General features: G+C 42.1%; 1 protein-coding gene across 9 annotated transcripts in view; it reads right to left on the bottom strand.

Annotated features, from left to right (window-relative positions):
* sif (still life) overlaps positions 1–21180 on the bottom strand; it is a 92716-nt gene that overhangs the window by 62709 nt on the left and 8827 nt on the right. For all 9 annotated transcript variants that reach the window (XM_064690102.1, XM_064690105.1, XM_064690104.1 and 6 more), the window contains 2 exons: positions 20874–21122; positions 20682–20811 (listed from right to left, as the gene is read on the bottom strand). In XM_064690102.1, the coding sequence (XP_064546172.1) occupies positions 20682–20811; positions 20874–21122 (379 nt within the window). The remainder of the gene's footprint in view (positions 1–20681; positions 20812–20873; positions 21123–21180) is intronic.

Here is a 21180-nt window from a genome sequence, read left to right on the forward strand (position 1 = left end):
TGCCAGTTTGTTGTTACTATTGCAGCAGCCCCAGGGAAAATCATGAGAGCAACGCCTCGAGCAGTGTTGATAGTTTTTATAGCCTACTTCTTTTTTGGAGGGGAAGTTGCACTGGAAAAACAAAACACAAACAAGAAGAAGATGCTGCTGCGAGCTGCGAGTCGTGAATTAGTGCGTCTTAGTTGCTTTCTATTTTATTTTGTTGTTGGGGTGTGCGGCTTACGCGCGTGCAAAAACACACAGACACACACGCACGCACACAGACATAATAAACTTTTGGCCAGCTTGTAGCCGTTAGATGCGAGTTGTCGATAAGTTTAAGTTGCCATGTGTTTAGTTAAGATCTCCCCGTTCCCTCATGCAGCACACGTGTGCTGTGTCTCTGTGTGTATATGTGGGTGTGTGTGTGTGTGGCAAGCTCAACTAGTTGGCAACTGTGCTTGGTTGGGTGTAGGCCCCAAAGATGCTCGAGCGCATTTGTTTAGCAATTTTATCTTGATTCGCACAATAAAGTTAATTCCTGCGCTCAAAGTTTTAGTTGTTTCTAACCCGCTCCAAGCTTTAAATGACATTATTATAGCTATGAGTGTCTGTGCTTGTATCTAGGCAACTGTAATAAATTATTTCGATTGTTTTAGACACACAAAAAGTTTTGGCAGTTATCTTGGCGTATATTTGGCAATAGGCAATAAGCGAGAGTTGGGCGAGAGTTTGGGCACGGAGGTTTTTAAAATTGAATTATAAAATTAAGCAGCGGCTACGCAGATAAGCAGCTCTATAAAGATGCTGGATTAGCCTAAAGGGTAGCTGTTGCCTAAAGTTGTTTATATTTTGCTCTGTTAACCAACTTTTTGAGCTCAAAGTTTTATCTATTAGAAGTTGTTCTTACTAGAAGATATATGAGAATTAAATTGCTTGCTCTTTAAACGATGCTTTGAAGTTGAGGAACAACCAATTCTTTTTAAATACTATTCCTGGAATATGCTCCTGCTCCTACTGGTGTACCTAATTTCAGCGTTAGCTTAATGTCTTACTTGTGCTATTCTCTATCTTTTGTCTTTTTAGCGTGGAATTCATAAAGTTTTTGGCTTTAAGCTACATTCTAACAAGTGTTTGACAAACGCAGGAAAGTAGGCAACAGTTTTCTGCAGTCGCTCAAAATGATATGAAATGAGCTGGAAGAGTTTCTGTTCTGCGCTTGAAAGTGGGCAACGTTTTTTGTTCAGCATATTCCGAGTAGCAATATTGTCTAGAAAAACAGTTTTGTCGGGAGGAATTACTGATAGCGGCAATGGCTTCGTTTGCTCGTTAAGGCGCTGCGGCCATGAAGTTTGTTGCCTAGAAGCTGCTTGTTGCTATTGCGTTTGTTGCTGCTGTTGTTCTTGCTGTTGTTGTCGCCTAGCAATTTGAAATCAACGGACTGGCTGGGACAAATAAATTAGATTTCCGCATAATTCGATGGGCAGCCACAGGCACTAATGAGAGCAGCAGCAGCAGCAGCAGCAATCGAGTGTCTACGCCTGGGCAACATGTGTCTGTGTGTGTGCGTGTGTGTGTCTGTGGGTGGTTGTTGCTGTGCATTTATTTTTAGTTAAATAAATTCTAATGAATTTATCAACATGTTTTTAATGCATTTAATGTCAGTCCACACCCAACCACACGCACACACAAACACACACACACACACATGTGAGGCACACACAGACGTGCATTCATAAATATAAATACGTTTAATGTTAGTAAAAACAACTGTCAAGCACAAGCAGCACAAATATGCCACACTAAATGTCGCTAGCTCTCGCTCTGACTGCCGTTTAGCCAACTGTTTCACTCGCTTTGTCTCGTTCACTATGTGTGTGTGTGTGTGTGTGTGTGCTTTGGCTGGCATGACGTTGATAATATCCTTGCACATGTATGACGTTGCTGGCTGGTTATCCTTGCAGCTGCTGCTATTGCTTTTGCTACTGCTGCTGTCGTTACTGGCAACGGCAAAGGCAACAGCAGGCGCTGCCTTTTCATTGTGCCACAAAAATTGTTGTTGTTGTTGTTGTTGCTGCTGTTGTTTCTGCGCCCATTTGCTTGTTGATATGTATTTTATTAGCCAGTCAGGGCAAGCAAAAACTTTTTGTGCGTTGGCGTTTTAAATTTTCGCTGCGCGTGCTAAAAATATAGGCAAACAGCAACAGCAACAACAACAACAACAAGTACAACAGCTGCCTGGCTGGCTGTTAGCCTGGCCAACAAAACAAGCGTCAACTAAAATATACGAATTCAACGGAACGTAGCCTAGACTCAAAAACTCAAGTCTCGAGTATTTTGCTTTTTGTGTTTTATATTTTGTTTCTTTCTTTCTGCCTGTCTCTCTTTTGTGCACGCTGTTAAATGCCTCTGTTTGTTGTTGTTGTTATTGTTGTTGTTAGTATGTGTGTTAAGTGCGTTGGTATTTGCGTGTTTTCTTTTCTTTTTGCCATTGCCCCGCACTGCTGCACAGCTGTGGTATTTTTCAACACTTTTTACGTGCAACTTGTTATATTTTTTATTACTGTTGGTTTTTGGTTTTGTTTTTTTTTTTTTGGAAAACTTTGCACTTGTTAATTTGGTTTTAATGGCGATTGGCCGAACAATTTCCATTTGATTTCTGCACACAAGCACACACACACGCACACACGCGCATTTTTGGGCGGCTGCGTTGTTGTTCCGATTTTACTTCATTTCTTTGCATTTTTTTGCTCATCTTTCGTTTTGCTTTTTGCGTTTAACTTGTGTGCTAAATTATATAGCCTGCGTCGATTTCAGAGCGCTGCGTGTGTCTGTCTCGGATGCTGTGTTAGTATTCGTAACTGTGTGTTTGTGTGTGTGTGTTGCTGTTTTGTAATTTGATTTCTTTGCCGCCCGCCACCCGCTGTGGCTGTAGCTGTAGCCGTAGCCGTAGCTGAAGCTGTGGCTGCTTTGCTTGGCTCACTGCTGCTGACGCACTTTTCACACTTGACGGCCGACAAAGTCGCACTGCGAAATGTTTTCCATGCATTCGCTTAATTTTACATTTCTTTGTGTTTTGATTATTGTTTGGTAAATTCCTACGCTTTATTTTGGTTATTCGAGATTTGGCTTCATTTGTAAGCAGTCTCTGAATTTGCTTGCTTTCTCTGTGTTTCGCCTCTCGCTACAAACACAAGTGCATGAAGCGCGCAAACAGCTCGCGACGACGTTCCCGTTGTGACTGATTTTCACCACACAGCACAGGCAGCAACTAAGCGCGACGCTGACGCTGGCCGCAGCCGACGCGCCAAAAGAGAGAGAGTGAGAGAGAGAGAGAGAGAGAGAGAGAGAGAGAGAGAGCGAGCGACAGTTCGCCTTGCATTTCCAAATAGACTCTCGGCGTTTGGTTCGCTCTCTCGCCATTTCTCTCTGTGTCGGGCTGGCGGCAGCCTCGTTAGCTTTCGTTTGTTTTATTGTTGTTGCTGCTGCCGCTGCCGCTGCTGCTGGTGCTCTTCGCCCCATTTCGTGTGTGTACAGGCTAAGCTTATGCTCGCACACACACAAACAAAAGCGGGTCGTTGCTAACTCGGCTGCTCTTGGCCGCCGCTCAAATTGTTTATAACAGTTTCGCCACATTTCGTAAAACATCGCTGCTTCGCTTTTATTTACGTAATCAGCAAAATCAAAAAGCTTTCGCAGCATCCGTCGCGGCCCGTTCTCTTTTACTGGCGGCAGTCACATGAGCGCGGTGAAAAGCTGCCGCCATCAAGCTCAGACTTGGCTGCTCTCGCGCTCTTTGATTGAACTGCCATTAAGAGAGCGGATGCTGTTTTAGTTAACAGCCCGTTTAGTCACATTATAAATCTCTGTGAGTGTGCAGGGTGCGTGTATGTGCCTGTGTATATGTGAGTATGTGTGTGCTCTGTGCCCAAGCATAATTTACAAATCAGACGACGACGACGACGACAACGACGACAACAACGTTGTCGACGTCATCAAAACCAAAATGCAGTTATAATGCACTTAGGCAGCTCTGGCGGGGCAGAGCGCAGTAACATTTGAATAGAGAGGGGGATGGTGGTGGTTGGGTGGCATGGACCCAAAGCACGCCTGACAGCTGTCAGAGGGCGAGGCATAGCTGGAAATCTCAAAGGTGTTTAGTCAACATGAGCAACAACCACAACAGCAACAGCAGCAACGAGCAACAACAAGCTGAGGTTTTGGTGCGGTAGGTCGGCCGCAGCTAAAATTAAATTTATTCATTGTTGTCTTTGGAGCCAGCCAGCAGAAGCTGGCGAAGCAGCAGCTGAAGCTGAAGCAGCTGCTCTTTCTTGCTGCTGCTGCTGTTGCTGCTGTGTGCACTTAGGATTTGGCTCTAGGGCGTATTAAAGCTTTTACAAATCGTAAGCATAATTTATTTTGTTAGTCTCTGTTACAAGTTTTTGGCGGAGTGAAGTGCGCCAGCGGCAACTTAATAGAATTGTATAGTAGCGACTGCTGAAGTAGAAGTTGTGTGTGTGGCAAGGTGTTTTTTGGTACCAAATTGCCAAAAAGCCATAAGAGTAAGTTGTAAGTTGACTTAGAATGGTTATTCTACTAAATGAGCAGCTTATGGGCATGTGGCACGTGGCGACAAATGAGCCGCATGGTAAGCATGCGGCTTAAAAGTTGCATTTAGCTGTTAAAATAAGTTGAACTATTTGTGCCCGTAAAAGTAGGCAATAGTTTTGTCGTAATTCACATTTTGAAGCGTGTGCCCATAAAAGTAGGCAACAGTTTTGCCGCGATAAAAGTAGGCAACAGTTGCCCATTAAGCACAATTCACAATTCGTTTTTTAAATACACTTTTTATTTCGTTGTTTATAGCGTTTTAATTACTAGCAACTATTTGGGCCACAAATGGCCCATTCACGGAATACCTTTTATTTTTTGGCAACGCCCCCGCAATGTGCATAGGTAATCACAGGCGAACGAAAATGGCTTAAGCTGGCTCAAGTAAGTCACATGGTCTGCCACGCCCACACACAGGCAGAGGCACACACACGTAGAAATACAAACACAAACACAAGAGAATTATAACACATACGCAGGCATTGTCACCCAGTTTTCACTTACAGCACATAAATATTTCTGCTTGCAATAAGAAAATAGCTCGAAATATGTTAATAATGAGATGGGCGCGAGGCAAGTGCGAATATTATTCATACATATCCAAGGTTTAAGGCTTGGGCAACATGAGCAGGGAGTGGGGGGGGGGGGGGAGGGAGGTGGTAATGCAAGCAGGGGAGCGGGAAACGGTGGCGGATTTCGCTGTCAGGGGGAGCACAGGGCGAACGGACAAACAGCATCAGCAGCTGCGAAAATTATATGTGTGGAAATTGTGAAAGCCCGGCAGTAAGCTGCAGAAAATCTACATAAGTCGGTCAAGGACACTGCAGAAGGCTGCGGCTGCCGCCAAATTGCCTTTAAATATAATTATTTTCCTTTATGCGTCAGTGACAGGCACATATACAAACGTATAGCTGTGCATGTGTGCGTGTCTGTGTATGTGTGTGTGTGTATTGGTGAGCTGCTGCCTGCCAGCGACATTTACATTTGTACTACACACACACACACACACACAGACGGAGACACGGAGAGGCATACGCAAAATAACTGTACAGAGAGGCCAACGGCAACGGCAACGACAACGACATCGGCAGCGGCATCATCCATCGCATCCATCGCATTTCGCTTGTAGATACTCAGCCAGATAAGAAAAGACACGTTTATGACGTCAGTAAAGCATTTTAGGCCCACATTTTTGCAGCCTGACACAAAATGTTGCCAGTGCTGCTGCCGTAGCGCGCGCAAATATCAGCAGCAGCGGCAGCAGCAGTAGCTGGCCCCAGTAACAACAACAAACAATAATAACAAAAAGAGCGCTCTCTTTTCTCTCTGGTTTGCCGCTTAAAAGAGAGCGCAAAGCTTTTGCTGGCTCTTTTAAAATAGTTTCACATCAACAACAGCTCAGCTTAGCTTAGCTTAAACTCTCACACTTACTCGCGCTCCCTCTCTGTCCCTCGCTATCTCTCTCGCTCGGACCCTCTCTCTCATCTATAACCATAAAATCAAATCACAACAATAACCATAACCATATAGCAAAGATTTAATAACTGTGATTGGAATTTGAAAAATGATTTTTTCCTCTGTTCGTTTTTTCTACGTTTCGTACAAAAATTGTTTGTCTTGTTTTTGTTGTTCTTGATATTTTTGTGTTCTCTTTGCTTTTTTGAATGGCCTTCAGCCAAGCCCCTGCCCCAACTACGTGGCCCCCCTTTTATTTCTTTTTCGTGTCATTTCGTTTCGTTTGGTTTTAGTTTATTTACGTGGATTATTTAATGGATTTGGCCGTTATGTCGCTTACGGATTTGGCATTGAATTTCCTGTGCGTAGCGGAAACCTTTGTAAATATTGTCTATGTAATTGGAGCGCGCGCAGTTTTTATGGATGTTAAGATGGAATTATTATTATTATTTTTATTTCGGTCTGCCAGATTAAACAGATGAAATATTAAAAAGAAATGAGCACAATTTATGAAAATGTTAGATAAACAAAAATCTTGATAAATTATGGATTGAGAATCTTATTTAAGACTTTGGTAATTTATAAAACAAATAAAAGAAATGGCAACTAAATATTAGTTTGTTGACTAGAGTTTACGGAATTCTTTGGGAATTGTTTGTATTGAAATAAAACTAGAAAAAAAGTATTCCATCATTCAAGAGCTTACACTATAGCATATTTGATTTCATGAATTTGACTGATTTTTGGACTTTATCTGTTTGAATTAAAAACTTGTTAATACTATAAATATTTAAGAAATCTGCGGCATATAATTATTTTTAGAGTGTACGAATACTATAATTTATGCATTTCATATTTGGAAACTGTTCAGAAACGATCTTCAGATAATTTCGTACATATTCGCTTTTAATCCCAGCCAAGTTTAAAGCTTCATAAAGTATTATTTACCCTTTTTTGAACGCTTCATAAATATGTTCTTCGATTGCCGCCTTGGCACGCACATTATTTTCCGCAACCGCAAAAAAAGAAATCGGTATTTAACAATTTTTTATAATTTCCGGACCGGCAATGTCCGCTTTCATTTCCGCTGTTGTCGTTTTGTTGCAACAATTGCAACAGCAACAAGGATAACATGACAAGATTTATTTGCGCGCCATAATTATAAACTGCCCGGTGGGGCGCTACAATTCGAGGTCCTTTTGTGTGCCAGTTCATTTTGTTTACTTTACACGCCGCACGCTAAATTTGCCAAGCGCAACAAAAAATAAAATAAAAGAAGCCGCGGGGGCAGCGTTGCGGCTCAAGTTGCCCCACGGACACGCAATTGGTGGCAGTTAGCGTTTGCGTCCGATACGGTGCGCAATTTCTAGGCCAAAGCTCCGTCGAGCTGTGTTAAGGGCGCGGATGGGTGGCTCGTTCGACCAGGCGGGGAAGTCGGGGCAATCGGGGCAGTCGGGGCAGGCGTGTGCAGGCCGCAAGCAGAGTGCTGGCTAGAGCCTTTGACAGCTCAACATCAGCGGCAGCAGCGGCTGCCGCGACGTCTGTCCAACTCGTGGCAAATCTCCGAGTGTGTCTATCTGGGTGTGTGTGTGTATGTGCGTGCGAGTGTATGTGTGTGTGTGCGTGGCGGGTGCAGAAGCTTCTGCGGCTGTTGGCGGCATTAAACACAGCCGTCGCAGAAGTGTTTTGAAATCCAATTACCAGCGCAAATTTAATTTGTTGCTGCACTCGAAAAAGTTGCCAACTTGCCGCTGCCCGCTGCCCGCTCGCTGATAGGCTATGAAAATTGTTTAGCTGCAATAAAGGGCCAGCCGAGGGGGCAGACAGTGCGGGGTGCGGCTTGTGGACTGCTGCCTGTCGAGTGGATATCAGGCACAGCTTTTGCGCCTGTTTTCATTTTGCAGCCCGAGGCGTTGCTTCTGTTCTGTTCTGTTGTTGTTGTTGCCCCGCTTGGCGGCATCATCAAGTGGTCAGAGTGCAAAGTTTAATTTGAAAAAGGTTTTTTTTTTATTATTATTATTATTATTTTGTGTGCGTTTTATATTTTGCGCTCAGTTGTTGCTGAGGGTTGTAGGTGTTGCTGTTAGGTGTTGAATTATGAGTAAAGTTCATGAGCTGCAGACGGCGTCGAACAATTTATAAGCCAAATAAAGCCATGTTATAGCCATTGGCGGTTCGGGGCCAGGCCCCAAAGCAGACACGCTCACCACGCGCCTCGCTGCTGTGTGTGCGTGTGTTCGTCTGTGTCTGTGTGTGTATGTGTGTGTGTGTGGTGAGTAACGTTTGCGCAGAGGGCGTTTACTTTGCTTTAGTTTGCTTTGCACTTAAGAGCATTTTGGCGGGCCTTTCACTTGTTGTTGGCTCTGCCGCCAGCTGTTAGCTAACAGCTGTTACGCTGCTCGCATTAACATTTACATTTTACAGACACGTTTCCAGTTAATTGCCCAGAAATCTGTTGCAATGATTGAGCATTAAATATGTTTAGTAACTGGTCAGCTGACTGGCATGACTTGCAGCTACCATATTTTTCATCTACTTAGCATTATTCTTCTGAGTGGTAATCAAGAAATTGCCGACCTTTTTTTCCAGTTCGGTTCGTTTTAAGAAGATTTAAAAGCTTTGCAATATTCATAAAGATTGCGAGGCGGTGGGCACAACATCATTTTTATTGTTGTCGATTATTGTGGAGTTTTGTGCCTTTGCCTAGTTAGTTCATTTTATATATATATATATATATACTTATATATATACTTTGCGTGTGTATCTGTAAATTTGCCAGCTGCTGCTGCCATCTAATTGTTGGCCGCTGTGAAAACTGAGCACTTGCCCATGAAGGCAAAGGCAACATAACAATTGCCTTCACATCGGGACTTCCCGCAGCGTTTTGACCAGCACGAAACGCCTAGTGTAACATGAAACTAGCTATGCGCCGAGCGGGTCAGAATGGGTCGAGGATAATGATTCGCTGCCTCTTACAATGGGCTATAATTTGGGAGCGCTGCGAGTGCGAGTCTCGAGTGTAGTCGAGTCGTGGCGGTTCGAGTCGAGTCGACTCAACGCTTAAGCACAATGCCCCACTAAATTACAGTTAATGTTTATTTCTTGGCCCCAATGACAGTCGGAGGCCAGTGAGCATCCAGTCGAGCAGTCGCCCGGTTGGATGACAGTCAAGCCCAGGGCTTTGTTTATTCTTCTAATCTGTCTGCTCTTTTATTTTTTATTTTTTCGCTACCCCGCCCCTTAAACCGCCCTGTCAGTGCTGGCTATCGCATGTTGTTGCTGCATTTCGATTGTATCTTTGACTGCTGGTGTTGCTGGGTTTTAGTTTTGGTCGTTTGTCCTTTGCTATTGCCTTTGCCTTTGTTTTATGCTGCTACTTCTATGGCTTTGGCTCTGGACAATGCTTTATTGAGTTATGGCTTGCATGCGGATATCCGCAGACAGACGGACAAAGAGAAGGGGAGAAAGAGAGAGAGCAAGGAGCTATAAGAGATACAGTCGCATTTATATAACTAACCAACTTTGTTATTGGCTCTGCATTGAGGTGTCGTGGCCAGGATTCAGCCATAAATTAGCAACATTTTCAGTGGCCTCATAAATTCCAAAATTGTGCAAATTCAATACTATAGATATTTATAGATATATATATATATATATATATAAATACTTACCCGCACTGTGCGAACAGTTCAAGAAAACAAAAGCAAATTGCACTGAAACTTACCTGAAAGAGAGAGAGGTGAAATAAATTTGTTTATTCAACTATTTTCAAATAAATATTTGATGTATATAGATGATTTATTGCCAATTTATTGTGAATTTATATGCAAAATTTAGCAGAACTGTAAAATGGTCAATTGGCATACCACAAGCATAATTTGACAAAATTCTTTTGGCTGCCCAAAAAGTAGGCAACACTTTTATTACAATTGCACTTTAAGATTAGTTGTTTAAAAGAAAGATGATTAGGTTTGAGAAATTGTTTTTCAACTATTTGTATGCCAAATCAAACTAAATAAATTATGTTAAAAGCAAAATTATGACCAAGATGGCAAATCTTGTAAGAAAGGTTTTAATTTAAAGGAATATATGTGTGTGGCTTGGCGTTGTTTGTTAGCTGCAAGACTTTTGTGGGATATCCAGCCCCTAAGCATAAAAAACTTGGGCCCAAATATTGAATTAATGCAACTAACTTTTGGCACCGATCAAATTTAGCCCGCATCTTGTATATGAAAATATTTACAGCTTGCAATATTCTCAGTACAACGGGCGATTGTAAATTTCAATTAAGATTGTTTCTCTCACATTTAAAACATAAAATAACCAAGAATACTAGAGTACAAAGTTGTGGCAAAGAATCCTTCGCATGTGCACCTAAAGCCAGGAAGCAGCTTCAAGCTGTGAACTGAACCAGCGACTTCTTTTTATTTAAAACTCTCAAAAACACTTTTGGCTTGCACACTATTCACCTCTCACTCTTTGTAGCTTAAGTTATTCAAAAACTTTGCTTTCAGTTTGTGTCATTGTCATTTAGAGTAAAAACTCAATTTGACTTTGTTATTTAATTTGTCAAATTAGAATTGTTTTTATTTTTGTTGTGTGTACCTTTTTTGTTAGTTTCTTTTGTGTTTTATAGCTGCAATTTTCATTGTTTTACGTCCGGCCAAATTAAGAAACTCAAGTCGGCGCATAAAGTTTAAAACTTAATCTGAGAAGCCTGCAAAAAATGAAGTTAATTTGCAACTTTGGTCTAATCTTCGCTTGTCATTGCCTTAATTGTTGACCAACAGCAACAACAGCAAGCAAATACACACACAATACAATTGGCAGGTTTTATGCGCCGCCTTTTCGGCCGTACTGGCAATTTAGTTGATGGCTTTACGCCGCTTTTGGCCTGGCCCATAAACACTTGGGGGAAGACAACTCAGAGGCGGCGCCTCAATTTAAACATTGCCTTATAAGAGGTAAAAATGTAGTTGTTACATTTAATTATATTCATATCTTTTGGCTGCCAAACGTGCCACGTAATCCGACAAGTTACAAAGCTGCGCTGCCGCTTGTCCCCTTCTTTTTGGTCCTGCTCTCTCCTTTATGGGCGTGTCGCGTTCAGATCTTGCAAACTGTGCGAAATGTACAAAAATGCTGAACACATGCCAATTACCAGGCGCCGAAAGTGCCAAGGTGCCAAAATGAGGACTAAAGGTAAAAAGCCTGCCACGCCCCTCCACAGCCCCAGTGCCAGCCCCAGCGCCGTCCCCGGCGGCCTACGCACGGTTGCCAGGCACAAGCTTAAAATGCGCGAATGCCAAACGACATTTACATTTACATTTACATACAAAATGCAAAAGGAACTCAACACGCGCCCTTACAACTGTATTGAAGGGGCTGCGCAAGGATGCAGGGGAGCGCTAGAGGCTGCAAGGGTATAGGGCCAGGGGGTTATATGGTCTTCATATTTGGGTGCGCTCATGTGAGCAGCACGGATTCGGATTCGGATTCGGCTTGCCTCTGACTTCTGCTTAATGTTGTTGTTGCTGCTGTTGTAGTTGTGTGCTCGCACATTTTATTATTTTTTATGACTTTTGACAAAGGTGCGAAAAAGCATGAGCTATGCGCAGCATGCGACTACTAGATGCCCTTTAATTAGCTGGGAGACCATGCAAGCTACAAAGTAGACTGCAATTAATTGCAATTTTTCTTCTTTTGACATTTTTAAAAATATGTACTTGGATATTTTAAGCTAAGCATAACATTAGCTGGTCATAGCTCTTATAAAACTCGAGATATTTCTATAGGTATGCCGACCAGATCTTAGCTTAGTTGTATCTAAAAAGAGTATTTAAAAACGGGGGAAATATGCCTCAGAAAAAAGAGTATGTGTAGTAAAAGTTGGCAAACGCTTTTTGGCAGCGCGATTCTACTTTATTTTCGGTTAGGGTAAGACTTACACGCCGTTTCGCGGCATCTGTGGCGGAAGGAAGAAATCAAGGAGCGGCGAGTCAAAAGGCGGAACGAAACAAGCCAGCCATTTGCCATTTGCGTCTTTTTCGCCTTCCTGTCAGCAGCCCAGCTGCCCCCGCGCACCTCTCTCTTTTTTTTATATTCATGCTAACTTGATTTGCAACTCGTGTGAGGCCAAAGAAAGGAAAATGATGTGTTTGCCCCACACCAACACACACACACACTCACGCACACACAGTCAGTTTGTTCAATTGTTAAAATGTTTGTCATTGATGTTTTGGGCTTTTGTAACATTTGGCGTATTTTTTCGTGCTAGATTGTCATCTCGAATTGAGTTTTTTCCATTTTGGGGCACAGTTTCAGTTTTGACTTAAGTGTGTTCTTTGCCAGCTTACTTTAACTGCCTGTCGCTGGTTTTCATCGTCTGCTGCTCAGACACTTCAGACCCCCGCCCCTGGCCCTGCCCCTGGCCCTGCCCCTGGCCCCGCCCCCGCCCCTGGCCCTGGACCAGCCCATGCCCATGCCCCCGCCGCGCAGTTTACAATTGAAATGAATGCGCCAACTGTGTTGGCACATTCCATTCCATTTCTCGACTGGCTGTCGCGTCTGTCATACGCCTGGTTTGGCATTCTTGTATTCAGCAATTTCATTCATTTGCAGCAGGCTTTTGTAGAGGCTTGATTATGACTATATTTGTATAATTTGCTTAAAGGCAACTCGTTCGAAGGCATCTGATTAAAGGAACAGTCACTGATTTTGGAACCGAGTTGAATTGAAGTTCGTGACGATTTCTTCTTTGTTTTTGTTTAAAGGCATCAAAGTTTTGTTTGCACTTCAACTGAAACTCTGAAACTCTGTAACTCGGGCGCTCTGAGTGAAAAGTTGTGTAAGCATTTTAAAATCTACCACAAGAGAGCTGGAAATGGTAATCAAGTTTGGAATGGGGGCTGTAACGGCCGCGACTATTTGCCAAGTAATTGGAGTGCTTAAAATATATGTTAAAGCCGTTATCACTTAACAACGCAGCTGGGAATTTAGCTGCATTTAAATATATATTCAATTTGGCTAGAATCTGTATTATCAGAGTTATTTTTATATAAATACATTGCTTGTATTAATATTAAATAGTTTTTAGCAGTCTTACATTTCTTATTGACAGGCAAATGATATTTTAAGAGGCATTTGGCTCTTTAAAATTCCCAGCAAGGTGGAAAGCAATATATGTCCCTTTGAAAAGTATCGATAATATACCTGCATTTTCGATAGTTTTACTGTACTATCGATTGTTCGATTATCTTATAAAAAGGTCATTTGAAAAATGTTAACTATTCGATTTAAAAACTCTTAGAAACTCTTAAATACGCTTAGAACAATAAATATCACTATGGAACAGAGCGATATTATATAAATATACAAACATGTTCGATAGTTTTTTTGTCGGGAAAAAAGAAAATTGTCTAAACAAAGTACTGAGTATTCCCAGTTTTTCTAACAAGAATTCTTACAATTAAAATTAGAAACTCTTAAAAGTTTGTCCAAGTTTATTTAAAATTTGGAAACTAAAAATACTTTGCACATAAAATTCAACTTTAGACACAAGAAAATTAAGTACAGTGAATACACAGCATACCTTAACCTAAAAACTTTCAGCAAAAGTTCATTTTAAGTAGACCCAAAAAAAGAAAGTAGACAAAATAAGAGAAAAGCACATTAAACTCAGTCCACATATGCAACTTACTGTCGGCTCTGGCAATATATTACCCAGCTCGCAGTTTTTATCCAATATTGCAGCCTATGAAGGCTGAAGGGTGGGAATAAAAAAAAAAAAAGGAACGAGGATCTCTCATACATCACAGGACTTACAGTTGGCCGCAAAACTTTGCTGGCCATAAACTGCATTTGAAACTGAGCCCCAAAAATGCTTGGCAACTTGAAGAGGCCGCAATGAAATGCATTGCAATGCGCTTAAGTTTCATAAGCCTGCGGCCAAAAGCCAACCAGCAAATCTGTGGCACACAGTCGCACATACACACACACACACATGCTGAGCTGACCGCAGTGCCACGCCCAGCCTGGCACGGAATGGTTCATGTGTGTTACATACGACTGTCATTTTGGGGCAGTTCGAAAAAGGATGTAAAGAAAAAAAAATAGAAAAAGCAAAAGGAATTATCGAAAAGTGAATTCTAGGCAATGGCTTTGGCTTTGGCAGCGCGCTGCAAAATTGTGACTCGTTTCAGCATTGACAAGAACTTAAGGGGGAGGGGGTGGGGGTTGCACTTTTCGCAATTCATATTGCCAAAGCAGTGGAAGCTGCTGCAAAAGGATATTAGCAAAGGGGGCAAGTCAAGTTGGTAACTGAAATACGTGTAATAGTTGCACAAAACTCTCGTTTGGTCAGCACTAAAAAAGACACACACACACAGACACACACACACGGAGAGGCAAAAGTGTAGGAAAAACTGTTATTTTTGTGTCAAATACTTGGACAACTGTCCACGTACACGTCGAACTTTCGCTGACAGCTGCCACGAGGCAGCGACCCCGCCCACTCACGCCTTAATGCACTCGCTGCAAATTAATATTGCCGTTTTTTTTCTTCCCTCTCGCTTGCTCAGTAAAAAAAAAAAAATAAAGGATATAAGGACGATAGTTGCACAAGTTGAGATGAGAAACTGCTAAGAAACTTTTTTGCGCGTCTGCTAGCTCGTTGCTGCTGCTGCTTGTTGCAGTTGTTGTCGTTGTTGCTGTTGTTGCTGTTGTTGCAGCACAAAAATTAGTTTCTTCACTTATTGAAATGTCAGTGGGAATGTCAGCAAAGCAGCAAAGCGGACGCGACAAGTCGCTGGGGCCGGGGCCGGGGCAAAAACTCTGTAGCCAAATTGTAATTTCCACGTCTGCACAACTCTCGAGATATTCCTTTTAGTCGTGGCGTCAATTTGCTTGAAACGCTTCGTGCCAAATGATTTAGCGTCGCTTTTTTCAGAGCCAGTCCCTTCCAAGCAGACACACACACACACACTCCCACACATACACAGATTGTGTGTGGGTACAAAGTTTGCGCTTTTGTTTTGCAGCTCTCGCCTTTGGGACGCGGGCAACCTCAGCTGTTTGGCAGCGCGTTCGTCAATTTAACCTAATGATATCAGCGGGTTTCGCTGTTTCTCAAAAGAACAAAAAAAAAAAGAAGCAGACGGCGAAAAAGGTGCGAAACTGAAATTTAAACAAATTAAAAAAGGAAGCTGCTCACAATTGAAGCAACATCTATGATAAAACACTCAAACAAAAAGGTTCACGCTTGTCACGGCTAATGAACGTGGCCAAAGCGACAAAGTTGCAGCTGCTAACTTAACCACAAAGAAAGAAAGGTAAAAAGCGAATCTGCTAGTCGAAAAAATTCCCTATAAACAGTACTAAAGGATTTTCCCAAGGCCTTGTTCTCACCAATTGTAGCAGGATGTAGACATTTTAAAGTATCTCGAGCAAGAAGAGAGAAGCAGAGTTATAAAAAAGTTTAATTAACCAAGATCTGTTTGTGCTTTACTGAAATAATGCCTCAATAAGTTCGCATCTCTAGCTTTTCAAAGCCTCTGAGATCGAAGGGAATATACGATTTGTTGCTTAGACGAACAGATGAAACCCTATCCTAGTCAAACTCGCCAAGCTGATCAGGCTTTTATATGCTGCCATCTGTTTGAAGAGTTCTTCAGCCAACTGTTACATGGACATCCACATGCTCATGTTACCCTTTTGCCAACATTTGTTGTACACTGGGTATGGAAAATAAAAAGGTCCTCAAGCTAAGTGGCTTAAGCCACAAAATATATGTGCGTAGGTGGCAAGCTTTGGTTTTTGGCCCATCTTCATTTCTTATCTGCATTTGCTTATCTAATGAAAGTCGCGGCATATTTTGTCTTTTCTTGTTTTTTGTTATTCAACCACATAAATTAATGTATTTTGGCTCATATTTAAAACGCTTTTCGGTAATTAATCAATTTGATTGATCATTCGAGGCCCGAAAGCTGTGTGTGCACAATATTTTATAGTCGCCCCCAGAGAGAGAAAGGGAAGTGAGAGAGAGGGCGAGTGATGGGCAGCGTGAATAATGATGTAAATTATTTATTTATAAATATTGTAAATACTCGCATTATTGTACACCTTTTAAACCAATTGAGATAAATGGCTTATGAATTAACTACGCTCAATTAGCATAATGAAAGTCCTGTAATCGATACTAGAAAGTCTCAGTTACAGCTGCTGTCAGATTGTTGCTGTCAGGCTGTGCGAAATTTGCGATAACTTGGACAGATATCAAATTTAACAAGCACCTATATAAAATCCCATAAAACGGTTGCCTACTTTTTGGCCTTAATAAACTGCACACAAATTGCGTCAAAAATTTGCAATTTAGTTACGAATTTCAGCTCGTAATCCCATATACAACATGAGAGTGGGGGAGGGGGAGAGGAAGGGCAGAGAGAGAGAGAGAAAGAGGAAGCGTGCATCGCCCACATTGGCAAGCTTCCATTACAGCAGCTTGTCAGTCTGTTAACAGAAACGTGGGCTACTTGCCACCCGGCCACATCCGGTGGACAAGGCAAAGCTTTTAAATCCCCAAACATGGCGCAACGGCTTCAAGTGCTTGCCAGCCGCGGATACTTAACAGAGTGCAGGTGTGCACGAAAGCTTTTATAAAGCTTTTAGCGCTCTGTTAAGGTGCAACCCGATTTACATTATTTAAACAGCACTCGCAGCTTTGTTTGCGCTCTCTTTAAAAGACTACAGTACAGATTGACTATGATGGACTTATAGAAGGCAAATTAATGAGGTATATCAAACAAATTGCGAACTAACTGCGTGGGAATAATATAAATAATTAAATTAATAATAAGCAATCAATTAAACAAAACATATATATACTACGGGAACAGCTGATAGAATTGGGAAACTGAAGATGAAATCAAACTCATTCATTCCATTTATTGTTGAGAATCTATCTATATCTATATATTCAGAATATAGAAACAAATATGGGGACAAACATTATGTCATGGTAAGCAAGAGGTTCATTTTCAAATGTCTTGAAAGCAGTTTTGGCAAGGTTTTAGATCTGAAGGATGCCAAAACCAAAAGACAACAGTATTAAAGGGATAAATACATCCAATCCGTATTCATATCTAATCCTTGTTACCTTAGCATTGAAAAAACACGAAAGGCTAAGTTGCAGTGTCTTAAGCAGAACCTACCACAAGACATAATCAACTTTCCAGGATCACGAGTTAATTTCTTAAGCGAAGAGCTCGCTGATGATACAACTAGGTAGATTTATCAGTTAAAAGCTTAATTTGTCATTGATTCAAAGCAGCTCAATGGCGACCAAAAGAGTTTAACTAACTGCAGAGCCCAGCAACAAAATAAGCCAACAATTCGCGTGTACAAGAGACAGTTTTCATGTCCCAAAGGCAGATGCAGCCATACAAACACCGGCCTCATTGTGAATACAAACTTGCTGGCTTATCAAAACACAACATCGAAATACGCACACACACACACACACACACACACACGCACACACATAACTGCTGTGCACGTGCCGTAAAAGGGGAAACGTGATGCTAATCGCATTTGCCAGCGACATTTTCTGCTTTTTTCATTTGAGTTGCGCTTTTTTTTAGACATTTGCTAATCGTTATTGGATTTGTTATGTTTAATGTTTGTTGTAGCCTAATTGAAAACGTTTTTTTTTTGTGCGTTAAGCTGCGAATTGTGCACATTGTGTATCCGCCGCGTGTTGCTCCATTTAAATGCTAAATGCAAACGCAGCGTGCGACAATCTGGCAGCAAATTTGATTGCCAGCTTTATTATTATTGCCGCAAACACACACACACACACACAGAAGTACGCCCACACACAGATACACAAATACGCACGCTTGAGTGCTACGAGAATCGCTTGAGTTGCTTTTATTTTGGACCGCTGCTTAGGTACTGCTTGTGTCTTATGAGAGATTAACAAAGCATTTAATCTTAGCTTGGCATAAAATGCCACAGCACAAGGACCCGCACACATACACACATATACACACACATATACACACACACATACACAGACACACACAACAGAGTTAGATTTGGGATACTGTGCTCGTGTTTTGCTTTATTTATTATGCCTGTCTTCTTTTTTTGAAGGGTGGAGGAGTGTGGTGAGGGGTTTTATTGACATTTACTTGCTTAACGTGCGCCTTGCGTTCTTCTATTTCATGTTGTTGTTGTTGTTGCTGTTCTTATTGTCGTAGGTTTTATTGTTGTTGTAAATTGTGTTTTGCTGCTGCTCCTGTTGTTTCTGGTATTTCAGCAAAATTGCAATAAAGCGAATTTTTCCACACGTTGCATACTTTTGAGCGCCTCTCAACACACGCAAACTCACACACACAGACACACACACACAAGCGTTACAAAAAACACATACAGAGAGAAAATTGCAGTTACTGCCGCGACGGAAGCTGCTCGTGAATTTTAAAACAACAAATTTTTTATACACAATTTTTCACAGTTGTTTGCTTTTGCGAGCGCTGCTCAAATTTTACAACACACTGGCAGTGGTTTAATTATTGTTAAATTTTGCTGATTATATTTGGTAATTGTTTAATTGCAAAATGGCAAACACACGCACGCACGCACACACACACTCACACACATGCGAAACTGTGAGTTGATTATAAAACGACAGAGCAAAAGTTAGCGCAACACTAGCAAAATAGCAGCAGCAGCAATGACAGCGGCAAGCGGAGCGAAGCGTAGCGAACGCAATTGAAGCTTTCGCAGCTGGAAATCTTAACAGTCGCAGCAGCAGAGCTGCTTGGAAGCGATGCGAAAGCTGCGACGCAGAGAGCGAGACCGTCCGCGAGAGCGAAAGCACGCACAAGAGAGCGCCAAAGAGCGCTAGCTGCTTAAAGCGCATGCGCCGCGTTAAGAACGCTGGAAAACCCGTTAGTTAGGGAATAGGCAGTGGGGGCGGGCTGTACGCTTGGATTATGTGTCAGTGTAACAATGGAAGTTTATTGCAATTAACAGCGCATAGCTTGTGTCTCTGTGTGCGTGAGCCTGGGCTGCTGCTGCTGCTGCTGCTGCTGATGCCCAATGATGCGTGAGTGCAGTGCAAGTGGACGCGGCGACATCTTTTTTGCTGCGACTCATTAGTGTCAAGGCAAAGAGATCAAAATTGGCTTTAAGCGTGCCACAAGTATGCACATTACATGCCTCACATGCATTATGCATGCCACGCCCACATTCACACACAGTTAACATTAGCCGGCTTGACAAGCCGGGTCGTGCCCAGAGTCCAAGGCGAAATAAGCAGACAAAAGCGTTGAGCGGCTGCACAGCAATTTTATATGCATGCAGCAAGCACTTGCACATTATCAACATAGTCATCATTGGCATCATCATCATCATCATCATCATCATGATTATAAACATCATCAACAGTAGGCAGGCAGCAACGTTGACGTTGACAAGGCTGCTAGCTGAGGGAGTTGCAAAAGAGAAAGTTTTTTCCTCTTTTGTTTTTCGGGGGGCTGCTTGCAACTGTGTTTGCTTAGGAGTGTGTGCTTGCAACTGTGTGTGTGTTTCTGTGTGTGAGTGTGTACCATGCCTGGCAGTTTGTTTTTAATCAAGGCAAAACTGGGTCAGTTTGGGCTGCAACTATAAATATCATTTATGTTGCCCAGCCAAATGCGCCAGTTGACTTTCCCTCCTCCTCATTTTATTTTATTTATTTTTTTAGCGAATGCATTGTATGCTCAAATATAAATACACATACATATACAGAATATGCATGCATATATTTCATACGCTTCTGCACCACTCACTCACACACACACACACACACACTTGTACACAGTTACTATTGGATTGCTATACAAATTTACGATACTCGCTACTGTTAACTAGGAACATGACTGCTAACTAACATATCACTGTTAAGCGCTAACAGCGGCAGTAAAGGCTCTGTAACAGTTGACCCAGTTGCCTGGCCCCGGTGCCTATAAATAGAGCAGAGCATACAGTTGCCTTCACGAGTGCTGTCAGGCAGGGAGGGCAGTGAATTGGCAGACTCCACTTTACAGAAGCTGCATGTGGGTTGGGTCTTATGATGGATTTCGTGCCATTACGTGGCAGGCAATTGCTACTGCGCCAGAAATGAAGCGCTGTGTCACAATGGTTTATGCGAATTAAATTGATATTTATAAAAAAGCTTACGACTTTTGAGTACATTGAAAACTTGATGGAAGAGTTTTATGACAAGGCTTGGGGCGATTGAAGGCAATCAACAGGCCGATGAACTGCGTTCGATTCTTGATTTGCGTAGCAGTAAAAAGTTCTATAAGGGCTGCGGTTGTTGTAATGAGAAGATTAGCAAGGATTATTTATAGTAGGAATAAATTTGTAATGAGAAGATTAGCAAGGATTATTTATACTAGGAATAAAAGTTTAGCTGCGATTGGCCGAAAGTTTTGGTTTCTTTAACTTGAAGGCAAACCAGATGCACTCTATCAATATTATGCAACTAAGTGAATTGTTTTAAGAAAATAAATATAAAATAATAGATAAACTTGTGTTTAAAGTGCGCTTTGATAATCTCAGCCTGTTTGTCTTAAATGTCTAACACTCACCTCGGACGATGTGAGATAACACATGCGCGAATCGGTGCTCTCAATGGAGGCCTGCTGTACAATTCCATAGCGTGATTCACGATCACTCAAATACTCAGAGCGCAAGCTATCCTGACGTATAAACTCCGCACTGTAAAACGAAAATAATGCATATTTAATATAGAATATAATATCAAATTAATAGATTATTACCGCTGCTCCAAGGAATCGGCACGTGCACTCTTATAGCCGGAATCATTGAGGCTGCTGTCCTGGCGCAGCGATGGCAGCGAGTCCCAGGGCGAACGCTTGTGCCCCCCGCCGGCCATTTGTTGTGTCATCATGCCGTGACCAGAACCGGAGCCAATTGTTGAGCTGCCCGAGCGCCAGCCATCCGAATGACGGAACCACTGAGCGCGTGCCGATTCGCCAATGCAGCTGGCACAACGCGAGTTGGAGAAACTGTCAAGTGGAATAATATTGAGTGAAACTAAATCGCAGATAAGATCAAAGATGTGAT

The sequence above is a fragment of the Drosophila montana genome, unplaced genomic scaffold (genome assembly GCF_035044405.1).
Source record: "Drosophila montana isolate Dmon_TW-CO22-7 unplaced genomic scaffold, ASM3504440v1 contig_3231_1, whole genome shotgun sequence".
In the NCBI taxonomy this organism is placed as follows: domain Eukaryota; kingdom Metazoa; phylum Arthropoda; class Insecta; order Diptera; family Drosophilidae; genus Drosophila; species Drosophila montana.